General features: G+C 36.4%; 1 protein-coding gene across 1 annotated transcript in view; it reads right to left on the bottom strand.

Annotated features, from left to right (window-relative positions):
- Positions 1-16,298, bottom strand: part of PKD1L1 (polycystin 1 like 1, transient receptor potential channel interacting) — a 133,118-nt gene that overhangs the window by 33,156 nt on the left and 83,664 nt on the right. Inside the window, exons 33-36 of the mRNA XM_069095386.1 lie at positions 15,943-16,007; positions 4,945-5,029; positions 2,752-2,928; positions 455-573 (exon numbers count right to left, since the gene is read on the bottom strand). Coding sequence (XP_068951487.1) covers positions 455-573; positions 2,752-2,928; positions 4,945-5,029; positions 15,943-16,007 — 446 coding nt within the window. The remainder of the gene's footprint in view (positions 1-454; positions 574-2,751; positions 2,929-4,944; positions 5,030-15,942; positions 16,008-16,298) is intronic.

Here is a 16,298-nt window from a genome sequence, read left to right as displayed (position 1 = left end):
CAGTAAAAGTGAAGTGACCGTGCCTATGGTCACACAGCTGCTAAATGCCTAGGATCTGAACCCTTGTCTCCTGATCCCCAGTTCAGTGGTCTTTGTGCTAAGCACCACAACTGCCTCTCCAGAGTAGTAATGAAGTAGTTTTAAAAGAAAGATGATTAAGATTGGTAACTACATGACATACTTCAAATATTTTGAGGGGGCAACAAATGATCATTGTTCATTCACAAGCCATGTTGGAGAGACTGACTTGAAAGTATGGTTGTTAAGATGAAAGGAAATGGCTTTAGGGAAATCAGTGTTGGATTTTTTCTTAATAAGGCAGTAGTTCCAGGAGGGATGGGGTGAGTGTGAAAGGGGGAGGAAACAATTCTGTTCTTGCACTTTAAAGTCAGAAACAAACTTGTCCCAGAACCCTGGCGTAAAGAAAACGGAAAGAAAGGCATGCTTCTCCCACCTTACTGCTGTTTGTAAGAGGACCTCTTTTCTAATTCTCCCTCTGGATTCTTTCAATTGGGCTGAAGTTGGTGGGTGAACCCATTGTAAATAGCGTGCTCTTTGACGGGCCACCAGTATCTGTCAAAGAGAAATATACCATTCATTAGTCATGCTGGAAGGAGAAAATGAAAGAGTTACCCAGAATTCTGTCCAAACCAAGAAATTAAGAAACCACAAGGTTGTATATTTCACCTTATAATTTGACAACAATATTCTCCCAGTGATTCTATATGGCCATGAATTATGGAATACCACCAACTTGAAAGAATCAAAATTATATGTAGGTGGCATGCTAAGGATTAAAATACTGGAGACTTCATTTTCTATGTTTAGGGTACAGAGGGAATTCCTTACTGGGAGAATTTTCTTGAATTTCATTTCCCATGAGGTTATATGTCTAGCTGAAGCCAAGGCATTGCCAAACATTACTAGGAAATAACTTGGTGCAGAGTCTTCTGGGTGGTAGAAGAGGTACTTACTTTAAAAGTAGAGTTCAGAGCACAAGCATTGGTTAAGGAGGAAAAGACAAGCATGGAGATAAAATTAGAATGGAGAGATGAAGGAGAAGCACATGTACTACGATGTACTAAGTACTAGATGTACTAAGAGAAGGACTCAATAATCCCAGCAGAATCTTGAAATCCTGATGGTCTTGGAGCTACTATACAAGTTTTCAGCAGATCTCCTGGCTGTCCAAAGAGGTTTCAGCAGATCTCCAACTTGCTCTGAAAAGCTCCCACAGAGCTCCAAAAGTCAAACAGCATAAAAATGAAAGCTTTTTACCTCTTGGCAAATGATTGGGTGGGCAACCATCCTTCACGCAATAAAAAGCTTCCCTTTATTCTTTGTAAGATATGGGAGTTTGCTTATGCCCAGCTTTATCTTTCCATTACTTTTGGGTGATTTTTCCATTTTAACTTTTCTAAGGCTATAATGTTTCAGGACTTCCAACCATACAACAACATCAGAAAAACATTTTTGTAAAAAAGATTCTAAACACATTAAAGACAACAATGTCTAAATGGCAAACAGGTTGTGACATCTGAAACTAATGATTAAGTGATATTTGGGGAAAAGCAAGTAAAGAACAACTTCTGTGGGTGTGAAGAAGATGGGAGAAAAGTATAATGAAACTTAATGAACATAATATGCAATGTTCAATCTGACTGTAAACATCTTGAAGGCAGATTCCACATCATCTTTCATGTTTATTATATTAATCACTAAAGTGTGATGTACATTTCTTTAAAAAATCCATTATTTCATTTGTCTGAATATGACCTTGACTGAGGAAGTTTGCAACTCCTCCATGTCTTAGTAGAAGATGGTTTCATTAGTTGCCCTAGTACTTTGGTCCCTCGTCCCTACAGTAGCTTTGGTGCAATAGACAGCTAGGGGATTCAGTGGATAGTCAAGGATCTGGAGTCAGGAAGACCTGAGTTCAAATCCAATAGCAGACACTTATTAGCTGTGTGACCCTGAGCAAGTCGTTTAATCTGTTTGCCTCAGTTTCCCCACCTGTGAAATGGGAATAATAACAGGACCTACCTCACAGGGTTCTTGTAAAGAACAAATGAAATAATACTTATAACATGCTTAACACAGTTCCTGGATCATAGTGGGTGCTATATAAATGGTTATATAGCATTCACTTTCCCATCCCCCTCCTTCCCTCCAACACTCCAAAAAATCAGCTGGTAGAAATTTTCAATTAATGAGCATGTAAAACCTAGACAGGTAGGTCTGCAGAATAAGGACAGCTAACACTAGGCCCATGCGTATAAATCTAATAAACACCTGCTGACAGAATGAATGTTTTTCCCATGTATAACTTATATACATATAGTGCTAGTCTCAAAGAATATGTGCTTCATGTAGTGCCACTTTTATGGCCAGGAAGTGAATTAGTCAGTCATTCAGCTCATCATATTAATATGTGCACCTACTTGAATTTATTCTCTGTATTCTTTGGGGGAAATACATATGGATGAGTTTTCTGCATTTGTGCATAATTTATCTTATATGTATTTGTGTTAGAAGAAGTAGAAGACATCAATAAGTAGTTCATTTATCTTCCAAAGCAAAAATCTAAGTCTATCTCAAAGAAAAATCTTAGTTAAGGACCACAACAAGCAAAAATAGTCACATTTGCTCTATAAAACCTGAAAATAACTCAATAATAATAAAAATAATAATTATTCCTATTGAGATAATTCTTTAAGGTTTATACAGCTCCTACAGAGTTAAATCTCTTACTTTTTCAAAGTCAGCTGCATTGCTGGGAGTACAACAGTATGAAGGGTACAAGGCACAATTCTTGGAAAGATGATGCAATTCATATTCAAGGTTCTTGGTTGCATCATATAATGCCTCAATAAAGAAACCTTTGTGGTCTCTTTTTCTCCAAGCCAGGGCCAATGCCACAAAGAATATCTGGAAAGAAAATCACAATGTAACTTATAGCCAAGTCCATTTGGTTTGTTACCTTTCTCAACATAAAAACTCCTTTCTGTTCCCCAGGCCAGAAATGGCACTCAAGTTTTAGGTTTAACTAAGCCCTTTTCATATAAACAATAATGGCAAGCAGTATGAGAACAGACACAACAGTTGAAATGGCTTAATATATTATCCCTCTAATCATCGTGGGGTCTCCAAAACTCCCGTCCCTTAATGTGCAGTAATCGTGTACATTATTCTCAATTTAGGACTAGGAGGCCGGTAGCAGTCCTGAGAAAAATTTTACAAAAAAAACCCTCTATTGTCATTTTCTCGGGATTATATGCCAGGCTCTGACTGAGAAGTGGAATTCTCTCAGAAATTATCGTTCAGATGAATACAGCAAATTTAACAAAGACTACCCCCTCCCTGTGAGGCTAGCAGTGCCCAGACTTCAAGGTAGTTTAGTTAAAGCCACATAAACACAAGTTGGGCACACGGAAGGGTCATGTTCTATAGGTTTCCCTTCCTGGAGAAAAGTTGTACAGTGAATTAAGAAAAAAAAAAAACCTTTACACACAGGGAAAACACTTTGGGACCATGAACCGCAGGAATCATGCTGTTTCCTACTGCAAAGTTCCCACCAAACTCTTCCTCTTAACCCTCAAGCAGGTCATCTTTTGTTTTTATAGTTATCACAAAGAGGATAATCTAAGCAAAAATCTCAGCAGTTATTTTTTTTCTTCCATTTAAATCATGGGTGACCCACAGCTATTTATTCCACTGGGTGGAAATATCAAGGCATGCAACTTGTGCAAACAGCTATAGCTCCTCCCCTTCTTTTATCTGTTGTGCCTTTCCCCATAGTAACATTTATGAACATAGCTCCAGTCTTGGATTGTCTCGGCTATGATGAGGATGATAAATGGAGGTGGTGGTGGGGGGGAAATGAAACTTCCAGATAATCTCAGTATTTTAAATAATTCTTTCAAACTCCTTTCAAAAAAACCTTTTTTTTATCATGACAATAAAGATCCTGACTCTCTTCCACTATGAAGCCCAAGACCCATAATTTCTAAGAAGCTTTATATATTGAACAGTAATCCACACCTGCGATGTATATGTAATGATTTTATCTATGCATATTTGTTGGGCAGCTTGGTGATACAGTGGATAGAATAAGTAGACCTGAAATCAGAAAGACTAATCTTCCTGAGTTAAAATCTGGCCTCAGATACTTCATAGTTGTGTGACCCTGGGCAGGTCACATAACTCTATTTGCCTCACTTTCCTCGTCTGTAGAAATGAGCTGGAGAAGGAAATGATAAACCACTCTAGTATCTATGCCAAGAAAACTTAAATGGGGTCACAAAGAGGCAGAAATGACCAAATAACAAAGCATATTTGTTATTTTATAATACATGTCAGTCTCCCCTCTTAGATAATAGATCACGTGACCACAGATTTGGAGACAGAAGGGATATCAAAAGTCATCTACTCTAGCCCTTTTATTTCACAGATAAGGAAACCAAGGCCTAGAAAGAGGAAATGACACCAAAGAGCATCCTTAGACTGTTGCAAGCTGTAGGAACTCATTAAACATTAAAACATCAAAAGTGCATGGTTTCCATTTTCATTCCTCTAACTACTCTTGCCTCCACCCCCAAAATTGTTTGTTAGTATCTACGAACTTGTTTATATGATTGACGATAGATTATCATGGTAATGATGATGGTGAGTCTAACTGTTTTATTAATGAAAGGAAAAGACTAGAGCAAATTTCCTTTTTTTTTAATTGAACTAAAGGAAACTACACTGATCTGGAAAAAAATTAATTTCTATTCAACAAGAGAATTGTCTGTTTCCTGGTCATGCACAGTGCCCAGTACATAGTAGAACCTTTATAAACACTTATTGATTGACTTTTGGCTTATCAATTATGGGGTCCATTGTTTTTGTTGATTTGGGTTTTTTTTTTTACAACAAACTTATAGCAATTAGAATGTTTCTTACCACAAGTGGCTGGACAACAAAAATACAGCCCACAATGGAAAAGAACACCGAATGGATCCACTGGATACACTTTGAAGGACCAAACCTGTATAAGGGGGTAAGAATGGAATTGTATTTTGTGATGTTCAAAATCAATTTTTTTCTACTCCCATAGTTTAACTAGTTTTTTATTACTTCCACAGTAGAAATTGAACAATGGGTTCAGAGTATCCATGAAGAGCCCCACTTACTCCATGAGTCTCTTCTCTCCACTAAAAGTGATCCCCTTGATTTCAAATGTCAGAATATTTTAATATTTTGATCCTTAATTTTCCTGTTACACACTTGCAGATTCATTCTCAATACAAATTTCCCTAGGGACATGGATAGGCAAACTCTGAATGAAATGTATTTCACTGTAAAGCCTATGAGGGGATGGGGCACTGCCTTTATTTCTATTCTGCCTAGCATAATAATTTGCACATAGTAAGTACTTATTATTTCCTGTTTAGTAAAGTAGAATCAAACTATAGTAATAGTAATATTGATATTAATAATTAATGCTAATTTGACAGAATTATAAAACTGTAAATGATTTTAACTAGTAACTAGTTTGGACCCCTTATTTTATAGAAAAAGGAACTAAGCCAGATGGGTTGAATGACTAACCTTCTGTCACCCAGCTACTAATAGAATAGGAGATTACCTAAGTGCCAAAGACAGTTCTCTTTTCCCTAAACAATAGTGCTCTCTTTAGGTGGATTTTGGTATGATAATTAGGGAACTATTGAGGGATGGCCTCAGTATTCTACTCAAATATATCCTCTCCAAAAAGAAAAGAAAAAAAGTGAGTATGATGCTCTCCTGCCTGAAAACTCAGCAAAATAGTAATACATTGTCTATATTGCCTATTGAGCAAATTGTTTCATAACAAACAACCAAAATGTAGTTTATTGTTTCTTAGGGTTATAGAGGAAGAACAGAAAAGGAACTCAGAGATTATCTAGTCCTACCCCCTCATTTTGTCAATGAAGAAATTTAGACTAAGGAAGTTACTTGCCCAACATGACAGACAGAGATCATGAGTGTTAAAGGAGGGGATCTGAACCCAGGTCCTTAAATCCAAAGATAATGCTATTCCCACATTACCACTCTGACTCAAAGCAGTTATGATTTTAGAATTTCCGTTGTGTACATCATTTGAATATCTTTCCTAATTTCTAGCTTAATCATTTTAGATATTCAGCTAGAGGAAAGTTTTATAGACTATTATCTACTTTTGATAAAGTGCCAAAAATTCAGATGCAAGAAATATTTTCCAAAATGATGTGTAACCTATATTATTTTTCACTCTACCAATTCCCTTGGCCTATTGTTTATCTGTAATTGTTATATCATTAGTAATGAAGAGTCATGTTGGAGCATTAAATTTGGGAGCAAGAGAAAGTATAATGATCTAATCCAATGCTAGCCTAGATGATTGCTATCATTTAAAAAGGCATATTTCACCTTTTTACAATCAGAAAGGTAAATTATCAGGTTCTGTCTCAAGGTGGAAAGAGAAAGGACATGATGGAAATCTACTGTGAATCTGTTTAATTACCAGACAGTGTTCTCTTTACTCAGAACTGGCAGTAAATAAATCAGTCCTGTGTTCTGGGAAAAGGGCCAGTCTCTGATTCTGTGAAACTTGAGATATTCCCGCACGTCTTTCTACGACGAAGCATAATGATGTTTGCACCAGTCTCCTGTCTCAAAAGCTCTCCTCGGAGAATTGCATTTTGCAGACATTCACACAGACTTTTGCTGCTGCGACCTGTAAACTATGCAACTTAGCAATTTGAACACCTACTCCTAAACCTTCCTATGGGGTTACGTGGTATATAACAATTGTTTTTTGTTATTTAAAAAGAGGGTGATTTATAGTGCTGAAAATGTCACTGGTTCACCATAAGCTCTTTACATTCAAAGTCATTATCAATCTGGCTGCATCCCATCTTTCCAGCCTCATTTCACAGTACTACATGATACTATGCTACCTTTCTCAGCTTATTAACATTACTCCCCTTTATACATTTCACCAATCTAGTCAAACTGGCCTTGAAGTTTCTCATATATAATATTCCATCTCCTGTCTCTGTAACTTTACATAGTCCATTCTCCCATGCCTCATCTCCCCTTCTTAGAATTACTGGTTTCCTTCAAAACTCAGCTTCAAAACCATTTGCCACACAGACCTTTCTTGATTCTTCCAACACCTGATTCCTCCCTGACAAAAATTCTATCATTTTAATCTCATATATACTTACATGTGCACATTTTTTCTCCCCAACAGAATAAAAGTGCTTTTAGAGGGGCAGGGTCTGCTAAATTTTTGTCCTTACAGCTCCAACGCCCAGCTACAATGCTAGTAGTCACTTAAATTAATGATTGATTTATTTGCACACTTATCTTTTATAGGCAGCTGGGTGACCAAGTGGCTAGAATGCTGGATCTGGAGTCAGGAAGACATGAGTTCAAATCTGGTCTTTGCTCTGGCCAAATCTGACCTTCTGATTAAATGCTTCAACATGACTCTTCATTACTAATGATATAACAATTATAGATAAATAATAGGCCAAGGAATTGGTAGAGTGAAAAATAATATAAATTGCCATCATTTAGGTAAATATTTCTTGGATCTGTGACTTTGAGCTTACTCGCTGTGCGACTGAGGAAATCACTTAACCTCTACCTCAGTTTCCTCTTCTATAAAATTCAATAACACTTCTCTCCCAGGGTTGCTACAAGGATAAAATGAGATAATATTTAAAGTGCTTCACAAACCTTAAAGTTCTATGTAAGTGTTAATTATTATTGTAATTACAAGGACAGTAGCAACAGCAGGACAGTGAATACTACTACTAGGACTATTACTATGACTACCACCAGTATTGCTACAACTTCTGCTGAATTGGATCATTTTCATTCATTGTGTTTGTCTCTTCTTACCATCTCCTTCCTTTGTGCATATTCCACCACTCTGACCCCTGCCCCAATGTCCTCCAAGCCCCCTCCATGATATGTTCCCTAGTCACATTCTAGTTAAATCTCTCATGACACACTTTTTGTCATCACCAATGCACTTTATCATTTGTGAACTTGTGTTATAGTTATCTTGCGAACATACCTAACCCTACTACATGCCTAACCCTACATTGATGGCAGGAACTATGTAATTCTCCATCTATTCATTCCTTGCACCCAGCTGAGTGTTTAATAAATATGTAATATAAAAAAGCTAAGAGAAATAATACAATTATTTATTTATATTTTAAAATTTTATATAGTGTTTTTTCTACAGGAAGCCATGTAAGTTCTAAAGCTGCTCTTAGGAGTGGTTAAGACATAGACTTGGTATGACAGGTCCAGAGAATGATTGCTAAATCAGCCCCGCAGGGCTGTATTGGGTTATTTGGAGCGTACTTTGGGACTTACCTATATCCTAGCAGTCCTGTCACCAACCCACATACCACAGAAACTAGCCCACAAGTGACCCAAGTCACATAGGACAACCAAAGAGGAAGAACCATCAGTTTTTGTGGAGCAGATTCTTCTAACCCATTGCAGGGCTCTAAGGAAAAAACCACAACAAAATACATTTTGTAAACAAAATGCATTTTCTAACAAAGAATTTTTAACACATTTCAGACAGTAGACATTTTAATTTGGGTACTGGGAGGCATAGATTGTTGGACCTGAGCTAAGATCTGAGTTCAAATATTACCTCAGAAACTTATTAGAAGTGACCCTGGGCTAGTCACTTAATGTCTCTCTCAGTTTTCTTAACTATGAAATGGGGATTACAATAGTGCCTACCTCACAGCTCACTGAAGATCACAGAAGATCAAATGATATTATTTATGGATTATCACTTTGCAAACCTTAAATTGTCATATTAATGGCAGCTATTATGATTAATTATCATAATCATTGGTTATTTTCCTACTAGGTCTATGATGCTTTAAAAATGGTATTTTCCATAGTGATCTTAATTTATATTGAAACTGTTTCACTTATGATCATAGGACCAAAGCTTTTGAGCTAAGAGAAACCTCAGAAATCTTAGAGTCGATCTAGATATTTTGTCTGTTGCTTAATTTGAGATCATTGCTAAATGGTACCCCTTCAACCATGCAGAGGCTCTCAAAAGTCCCCCTTCATGACCATCTTCAGGTAAGCAATCATGATTTTATCACATATGAATCCAATTTTATATTATTCTTTCCTTGCTTTGATTGGCAGTCTTTTAAAGATGGAGAAGACTACATATGTATATGTATGTAGAGAGTGTCCCAAAAATCTTTTTTTTTTTTTGCCTTTTGGAGGGCAATTGTGGTTAAGTAGCTTGCCCAAGGTCACATGGCTAGTTTTTTTGTGTGGGTGTTACCTGTCTGAAGCTGGAACCGAACTCAGGTCCTCCTGACTCCGAGGCTGGCACTTTACTCACTGCGCCATCTAGCTACCCCTCCCAAAAATCTTAATGTAGCTTTATGCTATTAAAGCTGAAAATTTACTAATATTAACTAAATTCAGAATATATTATTCAGATGTTACCATTTACATTATTCAGATTACTATATTATATTCAGATATACAGATTAACTATATTCTTGGGTACTGAAAGAACTAGTGGAAGACATTTGTGAGTGATATTTGGGAATATGTGAAGAAATAGTATAAATACTACAAAACTAGAGAAAATTTTGGTTGTAAAAGAGGAAAGACAACAGGGACTATAAACTATAGACCTGTGAGCTGGACTTAAATGCCTGAGGAAATTCTAGAATGGCTAAAAAGATGTGAACATTTAAAAGGAGTTGTGATTACAAACCACCATCAAAGCTTCATCAAGAACAGGTGATTATGCCAAACGAACCTTATTTCCTTTTTTTAATGGGGTAATTAAGCTGTCAGTTGAAGGGCAATACAATAGATACAATTTGCCTTGATTTTAGCAAAACATTTGATAAAGTATCTCATCTATTCTTGTGGAAAAGCTGAAGAGAAGTGAATTAGCACATAATACAATGAAATGGGTTCAGAAGTGGTTAAAGAGCCACATTCAAAGAGTAGTCTTTAATGGTTCAATGTTGGCTTGGCAGGAATTTTTTTTAATTTTTTAAATTTATTTTTAGTTCTCAGCATTTATTTCCACAAGATTTTGAGTTTTCTCCCCATCTCCCCTCCCCCACCCCCCACCCTAAAACAGTGAGCCTACTGATTACCCCTTCCCCCAATCTTTTCTCTCTTATATGCTCCCCATCTCCCCCACCCCCAACTTTCTTGTAGGCAAGATGGATTTCTATACCCCCGTTGCCTGTGTATCTTATTTCCTGGTCGCATGTAAAAAAAACAATTTTTTTAACATTTGTTTTTTAAACTTTGAGTTCCAGATTCTTTCCCTTCTTCCTTCCTCACCCACCCCCCACTGGGAAGACAAGTAATTTAATATAGGTTGTACATGTGTAGTTACACAAAACATTTCCATAGTAAGTTATATTGTGAAAGATTAACAATATTTCCCTTCATCTTATCCCGTCTCATACTAATTCTATTTTCTCCTTTGCCCCATCCCTTTTCAAAAGTGTTTTCTTCTAATTACCTTCATCCCCAATCTTCCCTCCTTTCTATCACCCTCTCCTCTTATCCCCTTCCCCCTACTTTCCTGGAGGGTAAAATATCCAATTGTGTGTGTATTTAATTCCCTCCTTAATTTGGCAGGAGTTTTCTAATGGAATGTCCTAGGAATCTGTGCTTGACCCTGTGTTGTTTAATATTTTTATCAACAACTTGAGTAAAAGCATAAATGTCATGCTGGTCACATTTGCAAATAACATCAAGCTTGAAGGGATCATTAATACACTGAAAAGGTCAGAATCCAAAAAGAGAGTGCCTTGAGGTGAATCTAATAAGGTAAAATTCAATCCAGATAATTCCACTTGGTTTCAAAAACTCAATTTTACCAGTATATTAGGGGAGGTAGGATTAGATAGCAGTATGTCTGGAAAGATGTTAATGTGCTGTAGGTTTCAAAACAACAGAAGTGAATGAGGTCTTGGGCTATATTAAGAGCAGCATCACTTCCAGAAGGATGAGGTAATAGACCTTCTGCATGCTAGTCAGGCTACATCTGGAGCATATGTGGAGTTCTAGGCACCACTATTTTAAAAGGGTAGTGACAGACTGTAAAAGATCCAGAGGAAGGGCAACCAGGGTGGTGGAAGATTTTGAGTCTGTCATATGAGAATCAGTTGAGGGACTGAAGATATGACAGCTATCTTCAGGTATTTGAAAGACTATCACTTAGAAATTGGTGACTAGATGTGTTCTGTTGGACCCCATGGGGTAGAATCGGAAGCAATTGGGAGGAATGTCAAAGAAGCCATGTTAGGTTTGATGTCAGAAAAACATTCCTAAGAATTATAGATGTGTGAGTGGAAGGAGGTGGCTGCCTCTACAGCTCATAGGGTGCCCTTCACTGAAGGCCTTCAAGCAGAGGTTGAGGGACCATTTGTCAAGCATTTTACAGAGATTTCTTTTGAGTGTCGATTGGGCTACTGCAGATTATCACTGATACAGGGATGTGCTGGCACCAACTCTAATTAGCTAGTGTGATTGCAATATTTTCAATGTGAGTAATGACACTCCAAAAGCTAAAAATCAGAAGCTGACTTACTGTTTTGCTAATTGTCTAGACTTAAAAAGTGATGAAAAGAATGTTTATAATGCAGACTAAACTTAAAAGTGTGGTGGGTTTATAATTTTGTCTTGTTTCTTGGAGAGTTGGTTGTTAAATATTTACAAGCACACCTCTGCTGAGGACTCTTCCAACTCTAAATTCTGTGCTGTGATAAGTAAATCACATAGGTTTTCCTTAAGAGACTTTGAGAAAATCAGGGGGGAAAAATCAGTGCAATATATGACTATCCCATTTTACAGGCTTTCTAGGGCCTCTTGTTATATATGATAAACCATTATTAAAAATGCCAACCCTCTTATTTTAACAAAAGAGGCAACTCTAAAGAAGGCTAAATATTTTTGTAGCTGCAGATTAAAAATTTTCAGTCACTGAAAGTAAACATTTTTAGCAAAAAATTGTCTGTCCCCTTTTTTGGAGGAGGGTTTGGACTTTTGATTTTTATTAATGTACAGTACACCTGATGAAGAAAATTTTTTTTCCACCAAGCAAGATGTTCTTCATTTTCTAATTTTAGTGAATTGCTGTGGTCAAGAAGTGAAGTAAGTTGTTCAGCATCACAGAACCCGCATTGATTAGAGGTAGAACTTTAACCCAGGTCCCCCTGTCTCTGAGACTGATTCTCTATCCTATACACTCAGCTGCCTCTGTTTGCAAATTTCCAGTTCTTAAAAACTTATAATTCATACAACATTTTGTGTATTTCTATTGATTGTTGGATGTGCCTACATCTGGCTAGGTCATATTCCAAACATGCCCACATTTTGTTGGGCTTATATTTATTGGAAATAAACATATATATGTTTTATCAAAGTATTACTTGGATTTAAATCTTAATTTGTCTAAATGTATTCATTTGTCCTATTTCTCAATTGGCCTATAACAACTTTTTCATTTTTAAAAAAAAAAAGATTATATTTAAGAACATTTTCCAGCATTTCTTTGGAACTATTCTAGGCATGTGAATTCTTAACATGGAAGATAGCTACATGCATTTAAAATGCACTATGAATTTGACCTGAGGAGCAGTTAGAATGAGCGTGGGATCCTTTAGGAATAGGTCCGTGAGGGTCAATGCCATAGTCCCCCAAATTCCCAGAGCATCTGATAGAGAGAGCGCCACTTGCTTCTTCCTTTTCATTCTCATTTCCAGGGGAAGCCTCCAAAGTAAATTCCTCCAATGTGTTTTGCTACAGATGAAAAAGAACAATGTTTATTAATATTTTAGCATCGATGGAAATGCAAACAGCAAGACTGCTCAGAAAGATTTACAAGACTGAGACAGGGAATGCTTTGTGTAATAATCCTTTGGGTTAATTCTGAAAGAGTAAAATTATGGTAAAGAAAAGCAATAGGCCACAATGATTCAGACTTGTTAAAAATTATGGAGCAATAGTAGTGTGAAAAGGATAGAATGAAAAGGATATTTATGCAAGAAATTAAGGAACTATATGGTATTACACTTCAAGAGAGGTCTGGTGCTAGCTGAACACACTATTCAAGAGGTTTTGGGGGGTTTTTTGCTTTTTTTTGGAGGGGGAAGGCAGGGAAATTGGGGTTAAGTGACTTGCCCAAAGTCACACAGCTAGTGTGTCAAGTGTCTGAGGCTGGATTTGAACTTAGGTCCTCCTGACTCCAGGGCCAGTGCTCTATTCACTGCACCACCTAGCCACCCCTGAAGAGGTTTTTTAAAAATCAGATTTTTGAAATTCTATAGTTTGAGAATTCAATTGCAAAAAATCAAAAGTAGAAACCATGGAATTATTTACTAAACTATTTACCTCATATTTATTCTGTGAATTGTGTGTCCATTGATAGAAATCATAACCTGATGAAAACAAATTAAAAGCAAGTTGTTGAGCCAAGGGACATAATTAAGGGGCAATAGTGAGAGTGTTTTCCTTGTATACATCCTTCCTGTAAGCAGAATGACCCTTCTTTGAAAACCAAAAAGTATCTATAGGCAACATTTTGTGACACTGATGCCATTATGTGGACTCGCCTCTAAAAATCATTATGCCCTGAACAAATATTAATTTTGCTGAAAAAGTTTAAACCCCCACCCCAAAAAAATAAAGGAAAAGGCTTTTTTTTCTACCAAGAGGTTTTAAGTCTTCATATTTCCCAAAGTATTATATATATATATGGTTTTTTCATTTAGGCTGTGAGATTTGAAACTGGATGGGATTGTAGATCAATTAGTCCAATCCCCTTCTTTTTACATGGGACATTCAGTTGCAAAAAGGTAAAGTGACTTATCCAAGGACATACACATACAATGTGGCAGAACCAAAATTCAAATCTGAGTCATCTGACCCTAAATCCAGCATTTTTTCAACCATACCAAGTTGCTTCTTCATTTCTTTCTTAAAATACTACTAAGAAACAGATATCAATTCAGATGACTGCATTTATTCTTAGAAATTAACAATTTTTTTCTTTTTCTCTTCCTCTTCCCCCTTCCTTTTTAAAGGCTTGGTCTCCCTATATCATTCAGGCTAGAAGTACAAAGCCTACTCATGAGACTAATCCCACTACTATTCAGTACAAAATCTTTGACTGACTGTTTCCTATTTGGGCTGATTCACTCCCTCCTTAAGCAATCTGGTACCCTTCCACTTCTGGGGGTCTCACCATATAAATGCTGAACATATTGTGGGCGCCTTAATGGTCTAGCCCACTGTGGCTCAGAACTGCCAAGCTCAGGAGATTCACCAATCTCAGCTTCCCCAGTAGCTAGGTACAGGAATGTACCACTGTATCTAACTCTATTCTCTTATGAAAAAAATACAACAAAAGAGCTTTCTCTTTTGTTTGCCAAATGTTACCTATGACAGGCAAAATACTTTAAAATTATCCAATTGTGTTCTATTTTTAAGTTTATTTTATTGATACATCATATTAATTTCTGAATAAACCCCCTCATCTCAATTAGGAAGCCATCTCTTTTAACAAACTTTTAAAAATAGAGTAAACAGCAGTCAATAAAATCAACTAATATTGACAATGTCTGACCATATGTGCAATATTACACACCCATAGTTCCCCATTTTTGTAATGATGGGAGGTAGGCACCTTTTCTTAATTCTTTCCCAACACAGGTCCAACTATTCTGCAATTTAAGTCAATATGCTATCATTTCCCTGACATGGTCTTTAGGCTTTGGCATATACAAATACATATATTTATCTCTTAATATGTATATGCAATATTGATACTAGTATATACTCTTAACCTTTTGCTGAATATATTGGAGATCCTCTTTGGGATTTATATTGCTCTTCAGTGGGATTCCTAGTGGTCCTCTGCAGAAGTAAAGAAGACATTTTATTAAGCATTTTCTTTCCAGTGCAACGGCTACTATAAAATAAACAAGTCAATCCAACAACCCAAACCATTCCATTTTTACCTCACTGAGCCTGAATAGCAGAGACAACAGTAATGCCACTGGGGAAATGATGAAAATGGAGAGTATGCCATTCATTAATGAGACTACAGAGACATTTGGGAGGCCAACTTCAGGAAAGTGCTTTGAAAAAAATACACAACCCTATGAAAAAGTCATACTAATTTCAAAATATCAATTACTCTTACTAGAAAGATATACTTTGAAACAGAACACATATAACATGAATGCACAGTATTTTGATCTTATAAAATTTCCCTTTACTTTTATTTCCCTTCTTGTCCTATTCCACTGAGGTCCCCCTTTTATCCCCAGGAAATGAGAAGGTAGATATTTTTTGGAAATATATATGTATGCATGTATATATGTATGTGTATACATATATGTGGGTTTTCCCTATAGAAATTCTTAAAAATTTTTGCATTCTAGTTCTTAGTTTACAAATTACTGACAGAAAAACTGAACAAGGCTTTTAAAAAAATTTACAAAGGTGGCCCTTCATATACACTGAAACAACCAAAGCCTTTCTTACATGTAATACAGAACTAGATATCCAACAACTGTTTCAAAATCCTCAACATATGGAAACATATTTCCTAGACGGCTGCTGTTTTAGCATTCTTAAGTACATTCTCCAACCACCCAGAGGTCATGAGAAAGTTAGCAGTTTCATAGTATGATAAGGGAGTACATATTTAAAGTGTTTTTCCTTTCATCAAAAGTCATTACATGATTTCTCTCAGGAATCAACATATTTAGTCCAAAGTAAGAACTTAATTTTAATCCTTCATAATTATTTCAATGACATTAGCTCAATGCTTTCAAAAGTGTGTCAGTTAGATTTACTTGGTCCTTTCTGACCACTTTCACTTACTTGATTTTCTTAAGTGACACTTCTATTTTCCTGGTGTGAGGAAAGGTAACAGCATGGACTTTAAGCTAGAAGGAACGTTTAGGCATCATCTAATTATATGATCAAGGACCTAGAGCTGAAGGAACCACATAGTACATATAGTTTATCTCCTTCATTTTGCAGATGAGGAAACTAAGTCCTAATGAAGTAAAGCGACTTTCTCAAGATCACATAGGTAGTCAGTACTCCAGGACTCACTTCTTATATCAAACTGAGGAGTCTGTCATCAATGATGAGACTCAACTGTTAAAGAAATCTATGCCCTTTTTGGTCCATTTATTGTCCTTTTCCAGTTTCATATGTGTATTTCATTCAAA

This window comes from Petaurus breviceps, unplaced genomic scaffold (assembly GCF_028583685.1).
Source record: "Petaurus breviceps papuanus isolate PSGF00001 unplaced genomic scaffold, PetGlider_PUasm1.0 227, whole genome shotgun sequence".
NCBI classification, from domain to species: Eukaryota; Metazoa; Chordata; class Mammalia; order Diprotodontia; family Petauridae; genus Petaurus; species Petaurus breviceps.
This window is presented reverse-complemented; position numbering and strand designations above follow the sequence as displayed.